At 42.5% G+C, this 25,410-nt stretch overlaps 1 protein-coding gene across 1 annotated transcript; it reads left to right on the top strand.

Annotated features, from left to right (window-relative positions):
• Positions 1-6,833: 6,833 nt before the first annotated feature.
• Positions 6,834-9,551, top strand: LOC114905810 (actin-like protein 7A). Its single transcript, XM_029240187.1, has 2 exons — positions 6,834-7,032; positions 8,188-9,551. Exons 1-2 carry the CDS (start codon positions 6,834-6,836, stop codon positions 9,549-9,551), a joined length of 1,563 nt encoding a protein of 520 aa, XP_029096020.1.
• Positions 9,552-25,410: the final 15,859 nt, after the last annotated feature.

Consider the following 25,410-nt stretch of genomic DNA (forward strand, 5'->3'; position numbering starts at 1 on the left):
AAAAAAAAACCATGGACGGATAGAGCCCTAGGACAAGTGGTGGAAGCAAGAGTATACAGACAAGATCTCACACAGAAGCATACACGTACACATTCACAAAAAGAGGAAAAGGGAAAAAAATCATAGATCTCGCTCCTAAATTCCACCTCTTCAATTTGGGATCATTCCTTGTCTATTCAGGTATTCCACAGATGCAGGGTATATCAAGTTGATTGTGGAGCTTTATTCCGCTGCTGGGAGAGATTTCCCTTTCTCTTCTTTGTTCTCACAGCTCACAGGAGCTCAGCTTTGTATTTGGCCCTGCCTCTGCGTGTAGGTCGCTGGAGGGCGTCTGTTTTTTGCTCAGACAGGACGGGGTTAAAGGAGCCGCTAATTCGGGGGCTCCGGCTCACTCAGGCCGGGGGTGGGGCGGGGGAAGGAGGGGCACTGCGTGCGGGGCGGGCCTGCGTCGTCAGAGGCGGCGTGACGTTGCGGCAGAGGCCTGCGTGACGTTGCACCAGCCTGAGGCCCGCCGTGCGTTCTCCCAGGGAAGTTGTCCCTGGATCCCGGGAACCTGGCAGTGGCGGGCTGCACAGGCTCCGCGGAAGAGGGGTGTGGAGAGTGACCTGTGCTCGCACACAGGCCCCTTGGTGGCGGCAGCAGCAGCCTTAGCGTCTCCCGCCCGTCTCTGTGGTCCACGCTTTTAGCCGCGGCTCGCGCCTGTCTCTGGAGTTCCTTTAAGCAGCTCTCTTAAACCCCTCTCCTCGCGCACCAGGAAACAAAGAGGGAAGAAAAAGTCTCTTGCCTTTTCGGCAGGTGAAGGTTTTCCCCGAACTCCCTCCCGGCTAGTCGTGGTGCACTAACCCCTTCAGGCTATGTTCAAGCCGCCAACCCCAGTCCTCTCCCTGCGCTCCGTCCAAAACCGAAACCCGAGCCTCAGCTCACAGCCCCGCCCGCCCCGGCGGGTGAGCAGACAAGCCTCTCGGGCTGGTGAGTGCCGGTCGGCACCGATCCTCTGTGCGGGAATCTCCCCGCTTTGCCTTCCGCACCCGTCGCTGTGCACTACTCCACGGTCCCGAAGCTCCCCCCTCCGCCTCCCACAGTCTCCGCCCGCGGAGGGGCTTCCTAGTGTGTGGAAACTTTTCCTCCTTCACAGCTCCCTCCCACTGGTGCAGGTGCCGTCCTTATTCTTTTGTCTCTGTTTTTTCTTTTGCCCTACCCAGGTAGGTGGGGAGTTTCTTGCCTTTTGGGAGGTCTGAGGTCTTCTGCCAGCCTTCAGTAGGTGTTGTGTAGGAGTTGTTCCACGTGTAGATGTATTTCTGGTGTATCCGTGGGGAGGAAGGTGATCTCCGCGTCTTACTCTTCCGCCATCTTCCCTGGGACTCCCAAAGCAATCTTGAGAGCGAAAAACGGAGCTGGAGGAATCAGGCTCCCTGACTTCAGACTATACTACAAAGCTACAGTAATCAACACAGTATGGTACTGGCACAAAACCAGAAATATAGATCAATGGAACAGGATAGAAAGCCCAGAGATAAACCCACGCACATATGGTCACCTTATCTTTTTGATAAAGGAGGCCAGATTGTACAGTGGAGAAAGGACAGCCTCTTCAATAAGTGGTGCTTGGAAAACTGGACAGCTACATGTAAAAGTCTGAGATTAGGTCACTCCCTAACACCATACAGAAAAATAAGCTCAAAATGGATTAAAGACCTAAATATAAGGCCAGAAACTATCAAACTCTTAGAGGAAAACATAGGCAGAAGTCTCTATGACATAAATCACAGCAGGATTCTTTTTGACCCACCTCCTAGGGGAATGGAAATAAAAACAAAAATAAACAAATGGGACCTAATGAAACTTCAAAGCTTTTGCACAGCAAAGGAAACCATAAACAAGACCAAAAGACAACCCTCAGAATGGGAGAAAATATTTGCAAATGAAGCAACTGACAAAGGATTAATCTCCAAGATTTATAAGCAGCTCATGCAGCTCAATAACAAAAAAACAAACAACCCAATCCAAAAATGGGCAGAAGACCTACATAGACATTTCTCCAAAGAAGATATACAGACTGCCAACAAACACATGAAAGTATGCTCAACATCAATAATCATTAGAGAAATGCAAATCAAAACTACAATGAGATATCATCTCACACCAGTCAGAATGGCCATCATCAAGAAATCTAGAAACAATAAATGCCGGAGAGGGTGTGGAGAAAAGGGAACTCTCTTGCACTGTTGGTGGGAATGTAAATTGATACAGCCACTGTGGAGAAGAGTATGGAGATTCCTTAAAAAACTACAAGTAGAACTACCATATGACCCAGCAATCCCACTACTGGGCATATACCCTGAGAAAACCAAAATTCAAAAAGAGTCATGTACCAAAATGTTCATTGCAGCTCTATTTACAATAGCCTGGAGATGGAAACAACCTAAGTGCCCATCATCGGATGAATGGATGAAGAAGATGTGGCACATATATACAATGGAATATTACTCAGCCATAAAAAGAAACGAAATTGAGCTATTTGTAATGAGGTGGATAGACCTAGAGTCTGTCATACAGAGTGAAGTAAGTCAGAAAGAGAGAGACAAATACCGTATGCTAACACATGTATATGAAATTTAAGAAAAAAGAATGTCATGAAGAACCTAGGGGTAAGACAGGAATAAAGACACAGACCTACTAGAGAATGGACTTGAGGATATTTGGAGGGGGAAGGGTAAGCTGTGACAAAGCGAGAGAGGGGCATGGACATTTATACACTACCAAACGTAAGGGAGATAGCTAGTGGGAAGCAGCCGCATAGCATAGGAAGATCAGCTCGGTGCTTTGTGACCACCTGGAGGGGTGGGATAGGGAGGGTGGGAGGGAGGGAGACGCACATGGGAAGAGATATGGGAACATATGTATATATATAACTGATTCATTTTGTTGTGAAGCAGAAACTAACACACCATTGTAAAGCAATTATACTCCAATAAAGATGTTAAAAAAAAAAAAAAAGAGTGTGTAGGCCCTGATGAAAGAAACCTGGCCACAAGCAGTGCCCAGTCTAGTTGGGAAGAAGATGAATGGATGCAGAGGAGTTTGCAGGTGTACGTCTATTGGGAGAACGGAGGCGCACAAAGGAGGGAGGGAGCCAGAAGGCTCTTCACAGAGGTGCTGCCTACGTAGAGTACTGCAAGATAGGTGGATATTTGTCCGGTAGCTAAGGGGAGGGAAAGCCATCCCGAGCAGAGAGCACAGCCTGAGCAAACACTCGAGGGAGGCATGGTGGAGAGCTTCCAGTAGTTGAGGTGTTTGGAAAAATAGATCAGGATAAGGCAGTCATGGGAGCAACTAGGGAGGATCTCAAATGCTAGAGGTTAGGGCTTGGATTAAACTGACGACAGCTGGGGAGCCAATGAAGCCTTTAAGCAGGTGAGTGGTCAGATTTGGTTTCCAGGACAAAATCTTAGAATGATTCATGTTTAGCTGTAATATGGAGGGACAAGGCTCTGAGATCTAAAAGGAGGATGTTGAAGAAATTCTTGTAAGGCTTGAAGGTGGCCTAAGCTAGGGCTGTGATAGTGTGGGAAAAAAGGAAGGGGCAGGTTCTAAAGAAATTCAGAAGGTAGAATCTAATCTAATTTGTTGGTTCTCAACTGTCCTCAATTCAATCCAAGCTTTTAGTCTAACATTTGAGACCCTTTCACATAGGCTCCTGTGACATCTCTAGCCTCTAGCATTGCGTTTACATTAGATGATTAGATGTGGGGAGTGAGGAAGAGGGAAGGATGAATCCCTTTCCTCTGCCCAAGCAAAGATGGTCTGTCATCCAGAACAAACAAATTCATTAGGTTCCCATAGGGTCCTCTGTACCAAACTGTCACCGCTCTAAAAAGGAAAGACAGATTAGGGCTTTGGTAAAGAAACAGGAGGAAGAGGGGAAGAGAAACAACTGGGGCTAAGGAAGTTTTCTGGGAAAATTAATAAGGGCAGAAGTAGTTGAAGGATTAGGTGACGTGGATAGGAAAGAAAAGAGGGATTGTTAAGACATAAGAAATACTGCTGTGGAACATATAAGAACATTAATAAATAACTCGTGGGGATTTCTGTTTGCTGAATTGTTTCTTGGAACATGGCACTAGGGAACTGGATTATGTGGGCAACAACTTTATAAGGATTACAGTTATGAGCACCACCAAGTTCCATTGGTGGTGTCTCAAACTCACAGAACCTGAGGATTAAACACTTGATCTGGCACGGACAGCTGTGAGGGACAAACTTTTCCTCACATTGGATTGACATCTGTACCTCTCTGAAGAAGCCATTAATTGGTCTTGGGTCTACTTTTGAGGTTGTGCAAGGCAAGCTAATTCTTCCATGTGACAACACTTAAGCTATTTAAAGGCAATGTTTGTGGACCCCCTAAGCCTCCTCTTCTTCCACTCCTTATGGGAAGACAGTACAGAATAGAAAGAGGAGTAAGGAATTGGACTCAGAAGACCCGAGTTCAAATATAGCTTCATTATTATAATCTGTATGAGCTTGGGCAAACTACTCAAAATGTTAGTCGAATCTGATTTTCATAGTGCTATATCCCCTCATCAGCTTGATCCCTATCCACTGCCTCCAGGTTTCAGGCTTGAGCATCTAGGTGGATGGTAGGGCTCCTCGTATATAGACAGAGGATATAGGGGCAAGAGCGGTTATACAGGGGAAGGCAATGAGTTCCATTTGGGGCATGCTGACTTAGAGATGTCCGGAGGCCACTAGGCTGTGGATTATGGAGCTCGGGAAAGAGAAATGATCTAGATTTAGTCCTCAACAGAGTATCTCCACCTTCTGAAGACAGCTCCTTTCCCTTCCACCTCAAGGGAACTGGTTAGTCTTAGAATTGGGGTTATCACACTGAGGGCTGAGCTTTGGGAATGAGGCTCACTGTCTGTCTGACAAGGAATTCTTTTCTTTGCTGGGAGCTTGACTCAGTTTCCCAAATGTCAACATATTGAAGAGTTGGATTCCTAGGTCTCAACAGTCCTAGGCTCGAAACATTCAGATTCAGTAAGGTGGGGGGGGGGATCTAGGAATCTGCATTCGTGAAAAGAAATGTTGTACACTGGCCTTTTCCTTACTAGATTCTCTTTCTTCCCTCCATAGCTGCTAAAGCTACAGGGCCTGGTTCACCTTTCCTCCAAAGGTCAAGGGTGGGTGGTGTCCCAAAAAACAAAACTAGGAGCAAGGATACCACCTCAGGGAGAAATGTGTTTCTTGGTCTAATTTTTTCACGTTTTCTTTCTCCACGATAGGGGAGAGCCTCAGCGTTGCTTTCCAGAAGGATCATCTCATGTTATTTTTGGTCTTGGGCCAGAGGAGCAAAAGTAGGTGTTATCCCATAAGAAAATACGGCCCAAGAAAGTATGAGCAACATAGAGTGTCTCTACCTAGAGGGACCTCACCAGAGACCCCAGGAGCCCACATACGCCTTAGATGGCTGGTGACAAGTGTGCAGGGTTGCGTGTGCCAGGCAGTGGAGGTTTTGGGTTCAGTGTGCCAACAGTCTTTATATCTTTCCGTCATTGATACCATTGTGTGCTGACCCAGAGAGAAGGGTCACAAAGGGTGACGTGAAAGCTAAGGGGAAAAGGGTTTCCATCAGGAGACAGCATCCAAGTATGCATAATCCTGAGAGGTGAAGTAAAAGGAGTGAAATGGGTCCATTGGCTTTAGCCTGAAGGATGTGGGGATGGACCCTGACAGTCCCTGTGCCCATGGACCTTACAGATGGAGCGATTGGCCTTAAGCTAGCACATCACTTCTCCCACCTATGATGACAGAAAGCACTAAGGACAGCAAGCATGGGCAGTGGGGGAGGAGCCTGTGAAACAGAGCATGTCATGCTCTGAGTGTCTTAGTGAAGTGGGATGCACAGGTCGAGTGACAGAGGGTGAATAATGGTCCCCCAAAGATGTCCACATCTGAATCCCTGGAACCTGTGAATATGTTACCTTTCATGGTAAAAGGGACTTTGCAGATGCGAGCTAAGAAGTTTGCAATGGGGAGATTAACAACCCTCGATTATCCAGGTGGGCCCAAAGTAATCAGAATTATCTTAAGAAGAGGGAGACAGGAGGGTCAAGTTCAGATAAGGAGATATGACAATGGAAGCAGAAGTCTGAGAGGTCTTTGAAGATGAAGGAAGGGGCCACAAGCCAAGGAAGGTAGGCAGCATCTAGGAGCTGGAAAAGGATTATCCCTTAGAGCCTCCAGAAGGAACGAGGCCCTGCTGAGACCTTGATTTTAGCCCACTAAGACTGACTGTGGGCTTCTAACCTCCAGAATTGCAGGATAATAAATTTGTGTTTTAAGCCATTAAATTTGTGGTAATTTGTCACAGCCTCAATAGGAAATTAGTAGAGCCTCTTACAGGACTCCAGGGCAGTAAAAATGTGCTAAGCAGCTGCATATTTCTCAGAAATCAAGAGGTGGGTTGAGGAGAAGGAAAATGGATGATTCTAAACTAAATACACCTTTGGTTGTCATACAAGTTCTCTTGAAATAAAGTCAGACAATCCAAGTTGGCCGTGCAAACCGCTGAAAAGCAGAGGTAAGTAAGCTATTTCTCAGGCAGCCAGGCATAGAGAAAAGTACTTTCCTATTCTTCTTTCAAAGTTCAATACCATCTCCTCCTCTACCCATTGAACCAAGAAGCTGCCCCTATCACATATTCACAAGGCTCATGAAACTAGACTTGGTCCTTTTCTTCTCTCATACCCCAAAAGGAGTAAAGAGCATCCCCAGTAACTTCCTTAAAGGAGAAAGCCCACCATTGTAGTGACTGCCTCCTTATTAAGAGCATGGTGCTGCATAACATAAGGATGGATCCTGGGCGCCTTGAGAGCAGCAGGTGTCAGCACCAACAGGCCCAGCTTCAGAGATGGCATGTGATACAGTGGCCAAGCAGCCTCAGAGACACATGTTGGGTCCCATCAAGGGACACCCCTGGGAAGAAGTCGCAGTCAGCAGAACTTGGCACTGCTGGCTGGATATCCTTGGGTGAGCTATGTACCCGAGAGCCTCAGTGTTCTCATCAGTGGGACTGTAGGGTCTAATTTCATTGTCAACCCAATGACCTGGACAAAGGAGGAGTATGTGTGCAAATATGTGTCCAAAAATAATTCCTCTGCAGGTTGCCCTAAGAAATAGGTGGGACAGAAGTGCTTGGCACGGTCACCATAGCATCCATTGGTCCTGCTAAAATCTAAATCAAATGGTGTCAACTCTCTGCTCAAAATTCTCTAGTGCTTTCTGACTTCACACAGAGTTAGAGCCAAAGTCCTAGCAATGGCCTATGAGACCTAACGTGAGCTGCTCTCCCTCCCCCACCCCTTCTCCCATCTCTACTTTTCCTTGCTGTCTCCACTGCAGCCACACTGGTCTTCTTGGAATCCTCTAACTTGGGAATAGGCAAACTTTTTCTGCAAAGGGCCAGATAGTCGATACTCATTTTCAGCTTTGCAGGCCATACAGTACTTATTGCAATGACTCAACTCTGATGTTGTAGCACAAAAGCAGACATAGACAACATGTAAACGAATGAGCGTGGCTGTGATCCAATAAAATGTTATTAAGAAAAACAGGCTGCAGGCCTGAGTTTACAGACCCTGCTCTAACCCACAGTCGTCTGCACCTGCTGCTCCCCGATATACACGTGGCACTCTCCCTCACTTCCTTCAGGTCCTCACTCAAGTGTCACTGTCTCAGGGAGAAAACTACATGGCACATTAACACAGCCACCCTCTCCCCAGCCTTCCCTGCTTTGCTTTTCTCTTTTGCCATTAACATCTTCTAACATATATTTATTTTGGTTATTGTCTGCCTCTCCCCAACCCCCACTGATTAGAATGTAAACTCTACAAGGGCAGAGATTTTTGTCTTTTTTTTTTTCACTGCTGCCTGCCTTGCACATAGTAAGCACTCAATGAATATTAATTGATTGGATAAACCAGGTTTACTACAAAATTTAGTAAAAAGTAAGTCCCTTCAGAAACACTATTTCAAATCTACCCTAACACAGGAGGTTAGGTTCCCACACAAACCCACACAAAGGTTCCCAGTATCTAGAAAGCCCTGGGACACTGGATTATGTCATAATCAGTGGTGTCATCACTGGGGAAATTCTCAGGTTGCCCTCTGACTTAAGCCTTTCAGGCCTTGAGGCCAGTGGGATTGAGGAACTTTCTGAGAGCAAAACAGCTCTTGAGAGCGTGTGGGCTCCAAAGGCGGCAATCATAGGGGATTGGCCTTCCGAGAGAACGGGTGAACAGGACTCCCTGCAGACACGGGTCCTCCAGACTGCCTCGTTAAAGGACGGCCCAGCGAAGCAGGCAGTGTGGGTTCGCCGCAACCGTTCAGAGCCAGAAGAACCTACAAAATCACCTGTGGTCAATAAGAAGCCCAAGCTAGAGTTGACCAAAGCGGTGGTCGTGGACCTTGGCACGGGCTACTGTAAATGTGGCTTTGCCGGGCTGCCAAAGCCCACCCACATGATCTCACCCACAGTGGGCAAACCCTACATGGAGACGGCCAAAACCGGGGACAGTCGCAAGGAGACATTTGTGTGGCACGAGCTTATCAACCCAGAAGTTTGTCTCAAGCTAATTAATCTTCTGCGACATGGCATCATCATGGACTGGGATACAGTGCAGGCTATCTGGGAATATCTTTTCCATCAAGAGATGAAGATTGCCCCAGAGGAGCACGCCGCCTTGGTTTCAGACCCACCCCTGAGCCCACACACAAATAGACAGAAGTATGCTGAAATGCTGTTTGAGACCTTCAAAACTCCCGCAATGCATATCGCCTACCAGTCCCGCCTGTCTGTGTACTCCTACAGGAGGACCTCCGGCCTGGTTGTGGAGGTCGGCCATGGTGTGTCCTATGTAGTTCCCATCTATGAGGGCTATCCTTTGCCCAGCATCACTGGACGGCTGGACTATGCGGGTTCTGACCTGACAACCTACTTGATGGGCCTGATGAACGATTCAGGGAAACACTTCACTGAGGACCAGCTGGGCATTGTGGAGGACATCAAGAAGAAATGCTGCTTTGTGGCCCTGGTCCCCACTGAAGAGAAGAAAGTTCCAGCTACTGAGCATACAATCCAGTACACCCTGCCGGATGGGCAGGAGATATACCTGTGCCAGGAAAGGTTCCTCTGCTCAGAGATGTTCTTCAAGCCTTCTCTGATCAAGTCCATGCAGCTGGGCCTCCACACCCAGACAGTGTCCTGCCTTAACAAGTGTGACATCACCCTCAAACGAGACCTCATGGGGTATATCCTACTCTGTGTGGGGAGCACCATGCTCAGCGGTTTCCCTAACCATCGGCAGAAGGAGCTGAGAAGCATGTGTCCTAATGACACCCCCCAGGTAAACATGTTGCCCGAAAGAGACACTGCAGTGTGGACGGGTGGCTCCCTCCTAGCGTCGCTTCAGGGCTTCCAACCACTGTGGGTCCACTGCTTTGAGTACGAGGAGCATGGGCCTTTCTTCCTCTACAGAAGGTGCTTCTGAACTCCGATGAAGCATGGTTGCTGTGGTGGCCATGCGTCAGCTTTGCTGGGTGAGCACCCATCCCATACATAGGGAGCTGAGCCAGCCAGCTCACTCCTGCAGTATTAAACAATCCTTGCGTTTCCCTCCACAGTGTATTTCTCTATTTCCTCACGCAATGAGAACTTCATACATGCAGCATCTGCCTTAAAATGTCCATTTGCCAAAACAACAGCGGGGGCTGGGTGAAGGAGAGGGGCAGTGCGGGGGGTGGGGTGGGGGGAGAAGGGGGGAGTGATTATGGACCAAAAAGACGTAGCTTATGGTTTAATTGCTTAAGTATTTGGGGGAGAAACTACCTCTAAAATTATTCTGTCCCTTATTTTGTATATTCCCCACTTTAGGTACTACAGTATTGTTAAACTCTGCTTGGAAGGGGGAGTGTGATAAAGATAGATTAGATAGATAGAGCAAATGCTATTGTGGCCTATAAGAAGATCCCTTTCAATAAACACCAACAGGAAGTATGCTGTAATGGTTCAGTCGCCCACAAAGCAGCAGAGTGCATTTCACACTTGATCAGTGACTCTGAAGGCTTGGAAAGAGCTGATGAAGATGTCTGACGCCTGCTTTAACTGTACTTTCTTTTAGTTCCAGTAGTCATTTATGTCTCGATACCAGTTCTTACCAAGCCATCATGGTGACTGGCTGCTGAAGCCTGGTGTATTATGAGCAAGATATGTGTATCTTAAGGGAAAAACTCTTCAGGGAATAGGTGCTGTATAGATTTCCCCCTTTAAAAAATTGGAGGCAGATTTGTCTTGGGTTATCAGCACTAAGGTCATGAGGATGCAACCCACAGCCATTCTCCAGACACTTCAAGCAGCAGATGCTCCTCTCCAACCAGACTGGATTCTCCATCAACCTGCAGGGTATACAATTGGAGTCTGGAATGGGTGCGGGATAAAGGCTGCCAGTTCTGCAGTGTGGGTTTGTGGGAGGCTGGTCCATGCTGGTCATTCTAACCCAAATAAGGAACTGAAGGAACGTAAAGATCCTCATGGTCCGGGAAGCCTTTCCAGAGCCCAGCATGTTCTGTGGTATTTCCTGCGGGGCAGTTTATAATTGGACCTTCCGTTTTTTAGAGGAGTCCCCAGTACATTCTCTGCCCTGTCTCCAACACTGGCAGGCAGCATAAAATAGTGGAAAGAACATGGGCTTTAGACTCTGTGATTTGAAACTGTTTTGCTACCAACTAGCTGTGTGACCTGAGTCTGCTCACCTGTAAAATTGAATTCAAATGCCTACCTCACACAGCTGATGTAAATATCAGAGGTAAACATCTGAATACCAGTGTGTGGCCTCCAGGAGGTGATCCCAAGCGTTGTTAGCTAGTATTATCTTGTAGAATTCTACCTCTTATAAGGAGCCCAAATGCCTTACTATGATCCTGAGCCACACGTACACCCAAAGACACACACATTCAATCACTCATAGGAGAGCGATGGCATCTCTACCATTCCCAGGGAGAAGCCCTACAGAACCACCCTCATAGCCTCCAGGTTTGCCTAGACAGCGTTGAAAGACCTAAATGCTCCACCCTGGAGGCCTGGTAAGTAAGCACAGCTGGCTGGCACCAGCAAGCTAGAGTAGGGAAGCAAAAATAGCCACAGAAGAGCTTAGTCAGCAAGGACTAAGCCTTACCCTGGAGGATCAGGGAATCAGCTAGGAGTTGGGTACATTGACTTGAGCGAGGTATGCCTTGTTCACCTCAGTTTCTGCCCAAACCACTACTGTCAACACTCTATGAACATTCACTGATGGGTAGGTTGAAGTTTAGTTAATTCTTAACCTTTGGACCTCTTTGGCAGGGTGGTAAAGCCTATGGACCCCTCAGAATAATAGAATACTATTTTTAACTATATCAAATAAAATACATAGGATTACAGAAATATTCTATTTTAGATCCCTTAAGGGTCTATGAACCCCCAGTCTATTACCCCGCAAAAAGTGAGGGTCTTGATGAAGGGGAGGCATGAGAGGTGGTTCTGGAGAATGGGAACTCCCAGGCCATCCTAGGACCAAATGCTATACGGCATTTTAAAATGAAAAATACCAATATAAGGGTAAACAACTGTGTAATCTCTTTCAAAGCACATTTATGAATTCTCTCACTTGATCCATATAAATCACCCTTGCAGAAAAAAAGAATCCTCCTCACACATTAAAAAAGATGAATAGTTTTTAGTAAGTATTTGGAAGTCATCTTAGCCCAATGGTTCTCAACTGAGGACAATTTTGAACCCCAAGGAACATTTGACAATGTCTAAAGATATTGGTGGTTATCATAACAGGAGTAGAGGGTACGTAGTACTGGCATCAAATGTGTAGAGGCCAGGGATATTGCTAAACATCCTATAGGCACAGGACAGCAAAGAATGACGTAACCAAAACTATCAACAGTGCCAAGGCTGAGAAACCCAGGTTATCCCAGTGGGCACACAAGGTTGTAGAAAAGCAAGATTCAGTGAGATTAAATGACTTTGTTCAAGGACACTAAGATGAGTGGACCCATGACTTTGTTCTTTCCGTATACCAAGAGGACATCTGTTGGTCTTGAAGTTCCTGGGACTTCAAAGCTAGTAAGAATAATGGTGGAACAGCCCACTGTAGGCATGAAGCATAGGCAAGGGCTTAGGGAGCACAGAGAAAATAGGAATCAAGAGCAGGCCTTCAGGGTTGCCAAACATCACCAATAGAAACTTTGGCTTGTCTACAGATCTCGGACATTTATGGTTACCTAGCTTCTAAGATGTTCATCCTCAACTCAGTTACTACTAAATATGACAGACAAGGAAGGACAGCCAAAGACTCCCAAGGACTTGTCCAGGTGGTGCTTCTAGTGAAGCAAAGAAGGTTATGGGCCAGCACAGGAGGAGGAAAAAAAGCTAATTTTGCTTCCCAAACTTGTAGTCACCTTAAATTACTAAGAATCGTCAGTTTTGTTTATTTTTAAAAACATCCTCTTCAATTATGGCTATGAAAAATCCCTCAGATTTGTGCACATGTATGTATATACACACATAAATATGTGTGTGTATATATGTAGATATGTGTGAAAAATAAATTTATTTTAAAATATGCAGCAGTGCTAAGAAATAACACCAAGCTATACTCATAAAGGCATAATAAAAACATTAGCTTCTGCCTCAGTTTTTCAAAACGTCTAAATATAAAATACACTTTGATTACAGGAGACAATCCTCTGCAAGTTTCCTCTTGATGTCTGGAGCATCTGAACAAAGCTGATTCCATGGAACAAACTAAATAACTGAGGCTTTTAGCTTCCTGCAACATGAATTTGGGAAGAGCCCAAATTTGGGGGAAGAATTATATACTCTTCTCTAGAACTTGATAGAATCTTTCCCCAAAATTAAGCATTCATCACTCCCAGGAGTTTCTCCTTTGCCTATACACAGCATTTCCCCCCCATAAATTCACCCTTGACTTTGCCTTCTGCCTTCAATTTGGATGGTCTGCTCCCACCTGCTCCTTCTCCAAATGAATAAAATTCCATCTCGCTCAGAGGAGAGAGTAATTGATAGTAATTTGTATTCACACAAATTCTTTCTTGCTGTTTCCATACAGTATTTCAAGGAAAGTGAACATCCACGCAAAGTCACACCATTATAAACAGGCACATTTACTTCTATTTCCAACCCATCAGCATGGGTCCCTTTACTATTATCCATAGCAAGAGTACTATAATATATTAAAATGTCATATAAGTTACCATGTTCATTAATCCACACCAAAGAGTAGTCAAAAAGCACTTGCAACCTTTCAATGTTGGGCACTTAATTATAGATCTTCTTTTTCTATCATTTTGTGAAAATTTTCAGACACACAGGAAAGTTGAATTATACAGTGAACACACCTAGATTCTATAGTTTACACTTTGCTATATTAGGGAAAGGCTTCTTTAGTTACACAATTCTGGGTATACCTATACTCTGACTTCCTGTTAGTCTACGTAGAGTAATAAAGGTCTGGTTCTGGTATTAAAAGCATGAAAGAGATTGTTAACCTTACCCAAGAGTCAGCCACAAAACTGTTGTCAAAACAAACTGAGCTTTTTCTGGACTCACCAAAAAGAGATAAATTCTCATTTGCTTCAAAGAAAATAACTAAAAGACATAGGTCAGCTAAGCACCATAAAGAAAAATAAATGAAATGGCCTAGATACTGACAAAAACACTATGTTAAAAGAAGCAACATTTGGAGAAAAAGGAGTAACTTACTACTGTTCATGCCTATGATGCACACTGCTCACCATCCCAAATGTACGCAATACTGTTTCAGAAATTCTAATCTGTTCCAGCTCTAACACTGCTAACTCTAGCAGAACATTCACAGGCAATGAAAATAGTCCGTATGGACCCTGTAGTGATAGGAGGCTCAAACCAGTTATAACTGGAAGCACATGACCTGGCAAGATATTACAAAATAACCGCTGTCAGCATAGGAAGGCTTAGAATATCAAAGGATAGATTTCGCTTTTCATTCTGCTTTAGTTCAAGGTGAAATCATTTAAATGATGAAATTTGACCAAATGTTGGGAGCACTAATAGCCATGTTGCTTATATATAATGCTTTCCTCAAGGAACATAAAACAGTTTAAAAACATTACTTCACTTTTCTTCACACTTTTGAGGTAGCAGCCACGAAACATTCCCAATTAACTGAGGCACAAATCAATTCTGTGATTTGTCTACAGTTCCAGTATGATTCTGACCTGTAGCTGGGAATGAAACCCAATGTCCTGATTACCATAAATACCAGAAATATGCTCTCAATCAGCACTAAGTAAAAGAACAGTAATTTTTACAAAATGGTGCTATATGGGTTAAAGCTTAAAGTCTTGCTTAATGATTAAAATTATATGCAAAATAAAATAGAATTGGTGTCTGCTGAGGTCTGCTGTACAGAGCAGCTCTCCGTAATGCTAAGGTAGATGGTCTTACTCTTCCCACTTCCCAACAGCCAGGCCTCGAGGAGTGAGGAGTGGAAGGAAAACAGCCTTCTCTGCCAGAGCCCTCCTAACTGGGGTCAGAGTCACTCTAGAAGGCTCAGTTTCCACTGGGTTCTTTTGTTGATCTTTGGTGGTATAAAAAGCTCAGCATCTGAAAGGAAAGAGAAAATGTGACAGACACACTCCTTCATGTTGGTGGGATCTGAGGCAGTAACTCTAAGCTAAAGCTAGGCGACTGGGCTTTGCACCTACAAGACGACCATCAGAACCAGAGTTAATGTTTCTGTCACCCTAACAACCTCCTGGTCAGAGCAAACACAGCCTGGAGGCCCTGCCCCAAGAAGAGGAATCCCACTTCAACTTTAGGCATGTGGGAGGGTTGAAGAAAAAAATGCCCACTGAGTGATTCAAAGTGGAAGAATGTTCTGTATTTCAAATGGGAGGGGGTGGTGGTTGTGGTGCTTACGAGGCCGTATACATGTATTAAATTTCACCAAACTATACACCAAAGAGCTGTACATTTCACTGTATGTAAAATTTACCTCAATTATAAGAGTGGCGTGTATTCAGTAAGTAAAGTTAATGGACAGAAAATACTTATAATAAAAATTTCTTCAAACACACTGATCAATAAAAATGTCCTTACTTAAAAAATAAATAAATAACTGGAAGAGGAGGGCGATGGTTGGGGGAAATTTGTCACTGTTAGATAACACTCCCAGGCCCTCTTTCAGTTAGATTTATGGAGTCTCTTACTTAAGTAGAAATCATACACAGGAAGTAGAGACATGAGAAAATATGTATATAGAGAGACATTCTTTCTCAGTATTATTCATGGTACACCTATACATATGACCCATACAGACACGAAAAATTCTTTTACGAGAATATTTTAAAATGTGAGAAAAATGCTCCAGATAAAATGTTTTAAAAACATGATTTTCATTATACATATACACATGCATGTACACACGTATGACTACAAATTATCAAGTCTTAATTTTCTTTGACATACTTTTCTGTACAATCCAGATTTTCTCTACTAATCATAACAGTATTATAATTTCACATACAATTACTACTCCCTACACTCCCAAACAAAAATCTATTGTATATAGACAAAAAGGCTACAAGAGGTTTTGCTTATTTAGCAATATTGGAAAAGGCTACTTAAATTCATGGTCAACAAGCCCCATAACTTCATGTTAAATAGTAACTAAACTTTCAATGACACCTTATCTGCTTTTTAAAAAAGAAACAAGTTCTGAAAATAGTGTATCTTATTTTTAAAAATTAGGCATAAGTACAATTATATTTGATTCTTAGACTTAACTATGTATAAATACCAAGTATTGACTTATTGGCAGGAAAGAAATTATTCTGACAAACTGTATGACAGCAGGACATGACATCTTTCACATTTCCATATTTGAATTTCACAGCACAGGGGGAGTCATTTCACAAAAATATTTTGAGGGTTTTATCAGTTTTTCCAAAGACTTCTCTTAATCCTTTGATAGTCAAATCATACTCATTTGAAGTAATTTTGTTATCAGTTATAACAAGTCTAATTCGGCCATGATTTAAGTGCTACTCTGGTAAAACGTTAATCCATTTTATGAAATGGATTACATTTTTGCAAGACTTGCAATCAACCTGCATGGTACTACGTTGCATCTTAACGTGAAGCAATCAGAAAATGCCCCATCAAGTCACAGATCCCCCTACTACTGTTATCTGGGAAGGGGCAGGTGAGGAATATTTGAGAGGAACTAATTTTGTGAGTAGCTCATCTGCCTCTTTTAGGATTATGAGAACTTCTCCTTTCCTACACAATCTACACTAGAGTTCCTACACAGGGACACTGATAATACATACTCTGATAATGAGAAGCCTCAAAATTTTAAAGTCTTTAAGGCTCAGCTGGGAAATGGAAGTGCTCTTTGATAAAGCCAACTAGACCACCCTAGAGAAAGCTGTGACTGAACTTGACCTGAAGGTCAGCATCAAGCCAGCAGTAAGGAAAACAGGGGACAGAAATCACAACTGGATTAGACACATTATAAACTAAACAATTACCAAACTGCCTCTGGTCTGAGATGAATTGTTAGCATCTCAGAAATAAGTGTACGTTTGGGGGCTGATACCAAAGGCAGCTTGCCAGCCTCCAGGAAGAAGGGGATCTAGGGATACAGCAGTTAACTGTCTGGCTATTTGAGCTTAGCTGGAACGGAAGGTGGTTCATTTATTCCTGGTAGCAACATAGGCCATGAAAGTTAAACTTGACACGGCTCCCACAAAGTCTACTTCAAATGCCGTCAAGATGCTACCAGAGTATAGCATTTAAATGAAAAAATTTCAGAACGTTTGCCTCTCACATGCCAGGAATGCAAATAGCAGCCGTAAAAATTGCCACCTTTTCAAAGCTAAAAAGAAGTTGCTATGCTTGATTGATCCACATGAAGGGTGAATACTGTGGCACCAAACTGACCTGTCAAAAGTTTTTTAGGGAATTCCCTGGCAGTCCAGTGGTTAGGACTCAGCGCTTTCACTGCCAGGGCCCAGGTTCTTGGTCAGGGAACTAAGATCCCCTGCGGCCAAAAAAAAAAAAAAAAAAAGGAGTTTTTAACCGACTTTCAAAAGAAAGCCGCCTTTAGGGCTTTTAACTTTGTTGAGGAATATGTAACCTAATTGATGAGAATCCTCTCCCCCCAACAAATAAACAAAACATCCAAATAAACAAAACATTTTCGGTATAATTCAATAGGAAATGCAGATGAAATGCTAATCTTCTTTGAATTTGTTTTCAAATCATACTGTCAATCCTAAGGATGACTAAAGAGTTCCAGCTCTTAAGCAAGGAATATGAAAATGTCCCCAAGACACAATGCAAAACTGCCAATAGCCAAAAATGATTCAGATGAATCCTTAAAATGTACATGCAAATTTGACTGTTTAGACTCAAACTTCAACTGTTGTGTGGATGAGTGTATGCCACTGCACTGACAAGTGTGTATGTCAGAACAATTTTTAAAAATTATACATTTAATGTCATGTTGGATTTCCCAGCCCTCCACCCAGGATCCCAACACTAAAGGCATTAAACTGATTTTAATAAAGATATAGTCTTAGAACTGAGGGAAAATTGTAGCGACTCCGCATTCTCTCCTAATACTACTAACCTTCTCAACACTTACAAAAAGATATTCCTTCTACTTACTAATGTAATAATTTAGAGTGAAAAAAAATACTAACCAAGAACAGGAACTGAAGTCTTCTCTTGATGATAAGAGACCATGATACCATTTGCAGTAGAACTGGGACCTAGAACCCAATAATTGGGTTGGCCAAAAAGTGCCTTCGGTTTTTAAGTAAAAATAAAAGACTCATTTTCACCAAGAACTTTATTGAGCAACGTATTCACTCTTTTGTTCTACTACCTTCTGTCATTTTTCAGTCAACTTCATAATTCCATCTTCCCAAAAGGTTTTATCTTTTTGAGCAAAGAACTGTTCCAGGTGCCTTCTGCAGTCTTCCAGGGAATTGAAATTTTTTCTATTAAGAGAATTTTGTAAAGGCCTAAATAAATGGAAATCTGAAGGTGCAATGTCTGGTGAATACAGCGGATGAATCAGAACTTCCCAGTCAAGCTTTTTTTGCCTGGTTATCAAAGAAACATGCAGTTTTGCGTTATCCTGATGGAAGATTATGCGCTGACTAATTCTGGACGCTTTTCGTCGAGTGCTGCTTTCAGTTGGTCTAACTGGGAGCAGTACTTGCTGGAATTAATCGTTTGGTTTTCTGGAAGGAGCTCATAATAGAGGACTCCCTTCCAATCCCACCATATACACAACATCACCTTCTTTGGATGAAGACTGGCCTTTGGTGTGGCTGGTGGTGGTTCATTTCGCTTGCTCCACGATCTCTTCCGTTCCACATTATTGTACAGTATCCACTTTTCATCGCCCATCACAATTTGTTTTAAAAACGGAACATTTTCACTACGTTTAAGTAGAGAATCGCATGCAGAAATACGGTCAAGAAGGGTTTTTTTTGCTTAACTTATGTGGAACCCAAACATCAAAGCGATTAACATAACCAAGCTGGTGCAAATGATTTTCAACGCTTGATTTGGATATTTTGAGTGTGTCAGCTATCTCCCGCGTGGTATAATGTTGATTGTTCTCAATTAATGTCTCGATTTGATTGCTGTCAACTTCAACTGGTCTACCTGACTGTGGAGCATCGTCCAGCGAGAAATCTCCACCACGAGATTTGCGAAGGCAAGCCACTTTTGACATGTTTGATCCATCACAGCACCTTCTCCATACACTGCACAAATCTTTTTTTTTTTGCATTTCAGTTGCGTTTTTACCTTTCTTGAAATAATAAAGCATAATATGCCAAAAATGTTGCTTTTTTAAAAATTCCATCTTCAATGTTAAAATGGCTACACAAAAATTCACCAATTTAATGTCTTTTTTAAATGCACGCTTATACGACAGCTGTCACATACTATCTAACAAAGTTGTTTTGAGTGAAGTTAAAGACAACTAGGTGCTACTAGAGCCATCTTACAAAAAAAAAAAAAAAACAAACGAACGAACCTTTTGACCAACCCAGTAGAAAGTAGACTGAATCAGCAAAGATTATTTTATACTTCTGATGACTGCAAATACCCAAATCTCTGCCAGCAATAAATAGCCTTTCATTTTCATTGTGGTGTCAAACACTTATGTGATTTTAATTTGCCAGTTTCTCCAGTCTCAATTCAGACCACTTACATCTCCTGTCCACCAGAAGAACAAGGTAATGATGGGGGAAAAACAGAAAAAGAAAGTCTCAGTGATATATGCCTGGTCCTTTCCAAATGAGCGAGCCATACCCTGGGAGGAGGGGGTATAATAAGAGGTTATAGAATACACAGAGCACCAGATTGTACTCAAAGATTTGTGAGAATTTTTACATTAAAACAATTCTGTGCATATCATGGAGGAGAAAGCAAACTCTGCACACGTGTTTAAGGTAAAACAAGAGACTTTGCAAGGGGCTTCCCTCGTGGCTCAGTGGTTAAGAATCCGCCTGCCAATGCAGGGGACACAGGTTCGGGCCCTGGTCCGGGAAGATCCCACATGCCGTGGAGCAACTAAGCCCATGCGCCACAACTACTGAGCCTGTGCTCTAGAGCCCGCAGGCCACAACTACTGAGCCTGTGTGCCACAGCTGCTGAGGCCCGTGTACCTGGAGCCCATGCTCTGCAACGGGAGAAGACACAGCAATGAGAAGCCCACGCACTACAATGAGGAGTGGGCCCCACTCGCCACAACTAAAGAAAAGCCCACACGCACCAATGAAGACCCAATGCAGCCAAAAATAAAAATAAATGAATAAATAAATAAAAAAGAGACTTTGCAGGAATTCCACACCTGCACGAGCCTCAGCAGGCACACTGTAGGCCCTCCGCCTCGCGTTCACTCAGGTCTGCGTGTTCCCTCCTGGCGCACTCTCAGCAGTGATGTCACGTGCTCAAAACACTGCCATGTGACTCATGGTATCCTGCACAGATGACATTACCATGCTTTACCAACCAAAGGAAAAACACAATTTTCCTGGTCATTTCTCCTAGAAGACTCATAAGTTGGTATCTTAGATGTTAACATGATCTGAATAGATGAGGATAAGGGAGGGCATGGGGAAGCACTATAAATTGTTAGCTTCAAAACCACTAGTTCTGAAGGTGATCACATTTCTTCTAAGAAGTACCTATTACAGTAAATTCAAGTATTTATGGGAGGCTAATTCTCAGTTGCTTTTATTTCTATGGCTTGTAAAATGCTTTTATATCTACCCTCTCATCTAACCTTCAAAACATTCCAGTGAAGTATACAGGGGAGTATTATCCCCATTTATAACTGAGGAAATCAAGACCCAGTAAGCTGATGAGCTGATTTCCAGCCTCTCTCTCAGCTCCAAACCCACCCTTCCTATACACTGCTCATGATTCTGGGACTGGGGGCCTGAGAAAACACCCCTCCTTTGACAGCTGTTATGCTCCAACAGTAGCAGACACCAGAGGGACAGGGCAAGGCTGGATAGAGGAAGGGGAAGGAATTTGTTCCCTTGTTCGCTTGCTTTCACTCAACAGTAGCTCTGTACCCCGCAGCAGCTGTTCGTTCAAGTTTCTGTTTATTTCTATACACTTAGAACCAGTCTCATCCTGCCCTCTCGGAAATACCAGCTCCAGCAGGCTGCCACCCCCTTCTCAGAGGTTCAAGAACCCGCTCTGCAGGGGCCTCACCGCCAAGCGTCTAAATTCTAAGAATCCCAAACTCTTCCTTTTGTTCCTTCAGCCTTAGGGGTATAAGCGGCTGCCCACAGTTTCAATCTCAACGTTCCTTCTCTGTGTTCCCTTTCTGCCTTCTGAGTCCTCTAGTACTTGGTTAACCAGTTCCATATGTTAAACTCTCTCTGATAAAATAATAGCTGTGGTTTTTGTTTTCCTTAATGGACTCTGACTGATAAACCAGGCTTTCTGAATCAAAATCAAAACTCTGAAAAATACACCTGAGGTGTAAGAGACTGAGCAGATATACACAAAAATAGATGACAGTATATTAGAATTCTTGATGGGAATGGCTAATGGAATAATGGTAATAGATAACACCTTGTGCCAATTTGGTAAGTCTTGGTAATATGATTGGGGTAAAATCTCAAGCTGGCTTTGCTTTCTACCCACCCTGTCAGTATACCTGTTTTTTCCCAAACAATTTTTCTGTTTTCTCTTAAGACGATGGTTTACCAGCCTCATCTAATTGCTTCTTTCTGAGACTCATCTGTTAGTTTTCACGGGATCCAGTTTTGTAGTTTTCCTGGGCAATTCTATAGCTTTTCTTCAGGCTATTGTTTAAGGTTGTCTTAACAATTTATATAATTTCTTTATCATTTATATGCAGTTACTCATATTTCTTTATAATTTATACATTTTAGATTTTTTAGTGCATTATAGTTTTAAAATATTTCACACTTACCAGTGCCTTATAGTTTTTAAAGTGGTTTCTGCTTCATAATTTCATTTGAAGTTTATCTGAGAATAAGAATATTTTGTTCACATCTCATAGCGATTAAGGGGCAGAACTTAATTCTTCTTAGTAGTTGCCAATGTGATATTCCCTAATCTTCTGATGAAAGTGGTAGCACAAATATTATTACGATTATTTTATAGACTCAGAATTGAAACTTAACTGACATGCCTCCTCAAAAACAACTGAATTCCTGTCAGAGTTGAAATTAGAATAAAAAGTGAGAATTTACTGATTTTGGGTCAGATCTTTTTTCCATTGTGGAACAAAGCTCTTTCAGTTAAGACATATTATCAGATCTTATATCTTTAACTTATGAAGCAAAATAAAAAAGTTTAAAAAGGAAAAATAAAACTTAACTATAACTTGTCACTTTTAAGTTTCTTACATTATAAAATGAACATATATAATGTTTGCCTGAAATTTTTTGAAGTGTCTTAAGAAATAATAGTTAAATATTAAAGTTGTTTCATCATCAAAAAATCTAGAAACAATAAATGCTGGAGAGGGTGTGGAGAAAAGGGAACACTCTTGCACTGCTGATGGGAATGTAAATTGATACAGCCACTATGGAGAACAGTATGGAGGTTCCTTAAAAAACTACAAATAGAACTACCATACGACCCAGCAATCCCACTACTGGGCATATACCCTGAGAAAACCAAAATTCAAAAAGAGTCATGTACCAAAATGTTCATTGCCGCTCTATTTACAATAGCCAGCAGATGGAAGCAACCTAAGTGTCCATCATCAGATGAATGGATAAAGAAGATGTGGCACATATATACAATGGAATATTACTCAGCCATAAAAAGAAACAGAATTGAGTTATTTGTAGTGAGGTGGATGGACCTAGAGTCTGTCATACAGAATGAAGTATGGCAAAAAGAGAAACACAAATACCGTATGCTAACACATATATATGGAATCTAAGAAAATGAAAAAAAAGGTCATGAAGAACCTAGGGGTAAGATGGGAATAAAGACACAGATCTACTAGAGAATGGACTTGAGGATATGGGGAGGGAGAAGGGTAAGCTGTGAAAAAGTGAGAGAGTGGCATGGACATATATACACTACCAAACGTAAAATAGATAGCTAGTGGGAAGCAGCCGCATAGCACAGGGAGATCAGCTCAGTGCTTTGTGACCACCTAGAGGGGTGGGATAGGGAGGGTGGGAGGGAGGGAGATGCAAGAGGGAAGAGATATGGGAACATATGTATATGTATAACTGATTCACTTTGTTATAAAGCAGAAACTAACACACCATTGTAAAGCAATTATACTCCAATAATGATGTTTTAGAAAAAAAGAATACTCAAAAGATTTTTAGTCTATTCAATATTATTCTTCAAAACTTGGGATATGTTAATGCATGAAATGCTCTAAAACTTTAATATAAAATCAATTTCCAGGCAATAATTTTTTCTTACCTCGTTAATAATTCATTTTATTTCAGGGGAGAGAGGCCACTAAAAACTTCGCAGGATTAAATTCATCAACTAGAGGTAGATTTAATTTCCATTTCATGCTAATATTGTAGAATAAAAGTTGGGCTAAAAGTTGGTAATAGCTAGTTTTCTAAATGATTTAATGTAATTTTATGTTTACCTGTGCACACAACACATGTATACTATAGATGGTGGTAGAAAACTAGAGGACTTGCAGTAGCATTTTTTGGGGATCTTATTGGAAAAAAACCTTAAATATTATAGGGATAAAGTAGAATGGGCTTTGATAGTTACCAGATGCAATATTAAGTTTAAGTTTTTCCCAAGTAGGTGAAAATATCCTATCAGCAAATGAGTATCTCTTATACGGCCCTGAATGCGAGGAAAGGTTTTTGGCTTCTTCATTATTGAATTGGATGAATGATATTGATGAAATGAGATAACACATAAGAAAGCATCTGTCATAGGGTTGAGACCATTACAGTTCTCAGTACATGTTAGTTTCCTTTTCTTCTTCCATATTCCTGATGATTTAGGGCATTCAGGGAGAGACCACGTACTGACACTCACCCTTCTGCCCTACGTGTCTCATGAAACTCCACATAGGCCTTGCTCTAATTCTCCTCACTTACCTGGAGGTTTAGATTGATAAGTGGATTACAAGAGTCCTTTCTTACTTCCCCTGACTCTCTTGTTAGTCTGTTTGCCTCTCTAGAACCAAGGGCATTCTTGCATTTGAAATTTGAAATTTCTATCACTTTATCAACTTTATGTATTTTCCTTTGGCATTCCCATGTGCTTTCACCTGAGCCTCTTCAGGAAAGGGATTTCAGCTTGAGAGGATGATTGTCAACAGAGTCAGAAGAATTATAGAAAATACTTCATGTGGAATTTTCTGTAAAGTTGACTATGAGTGAGTTTTTCCCTTTTTAAAAAGTTGGAATAGGGGCTTCCCTGGTGGTGCAGTGGTTAAGAATCCGCCTGCCAATGCAGGGGACATGGGTTCGAGCCCTGGTCCGGGAAGGTCCCACCTGCCGTGGAGCAACTAAGCCCGTGCACAGCAACTACTGAGCCTGCGCTCTAGAGCCCACGAGCCACAACTACTGAGCCCGCGTGCCACAACTACTGAAGCCCGCGTGCCACAACTACTGAAGCCCGCGTGCCTAGAGCCCATGCTCCGCAACAAGAGAAGCCACCGCAATGAGGGGCCCGCATTGTTTTCCCTTTTAAAGGATAGGGAAGGATGCGAAGGACTATTTGACCTTGAGATCAGGTTATCCAATTATAGCAAGGTTGTTGGAAAGGGAATTAAAGTTAACCTTGAAATTATTGCCTCCTTCTTCTTCATATGTTTTATCTAATTTATTACCAAGATCTATTATTTTTCTTCACAAATCACTCTCAGATTTGCCCTGTTCTTTTCATTCTTCCTGCTGCCACCTAAAGCTCAGTCTTCACTTCCCTGGTATCTCTCACCCTAAAACATTCTGTGTACCATTTAAAAATAATCATCCCGAATATTCTAAAGTATTTTTCAGTATTCTTTCCCATCATCCTCTTCTCCTCACTAAATTGTATAATGTATGGTGAATAGTGAAAAAATAATCCCCTCAAACGGCTGGTTGAAGAATGTGTATAGGTGACAAATTCTATCTTGCTGAGCTGGAAGCAGCAATGTTCTAACACTTTTGACCTCATCTAACCCTTTTGACCCCATGTTCCAAGATTCAGCACCCTCTTATAATTGGGGATATTATGAGATGAGCTTCGGATCCATCCAAAAGCCCAGGCATAATTTTTATGGCTAAGCATCAAATGTCTTGCGATCCTGCATGGTAATTGGAGGTGTCCCGGTGTAGGGGAGCCACTGCAGGGACTGATTCTGCACCAGGTCTGGGAAAACTGCTTCTGAATACAGTTAAACTCTTGTGTTTTCAGGGATACAACAAAAAACCACAGAAGTTCCATGACAGACCTTTTATGTTTAGGTTTTATTTTTTACATTCTGTATGAAAATTATCCATGAGTGTATTTCTTACCAACTATCTAGACGACATACACCTAACGTAGTGATGTTTTTCCTTTCTACCCGGTTTTTGCTGAAGAGGGTTTGAAGCTTGCTTCAAGTGTGCAAGTTTTCTCAAAACAGGTAATGCACGTATCCCTGCCTGGTGCTGGTGGTGATGTCGTAAATACCCACTTTGAGGGTATATTATTGAGGTATAAAGGTACTTAAGGTTTAAAAGATGGAACTTCATTGGAGTTGTTATAACTTCCTTATTTACATTTCAGCTGAAAGATGATGATAAGCTTATGCT

The sequence above is a fragment of the Monodon monoceros genome, unplaced genomic scaffold (assembly GCF_005190385.1).
Source record: "Monodon monoceros isolate NGI ecotype Baffin Bay Population unplaced genomic scaffold, NGI_Narwhal_1 Super_Scaffold_22, whole genome shotgun sequence".
In the NCBI taxonomy this organism is placed as follows: Eukaryota; Metazoa; Chordata; class Mammalia; order Artiodactyla; family Monodontidae; genus Monodon; species Monodon monoceros.

Excerpts from the sequence above, each read along its gene's own strand:
- LOC114905810 (XM_029240187.1), top strand. The coding sequence starts at position 6,834 with ATGGTGCTGCATAACATAAGGATGGATCCTGGGCGCCTTGAGAGCAGC. Across the intron at positions 7,033-8,187 it reads TGCTGGCTGGATATCCTTGG|GCCTTGAGGCCAGTGGGATT; the intron begins GTGAGCTATGTA and ends TAAGCCTTTCAG.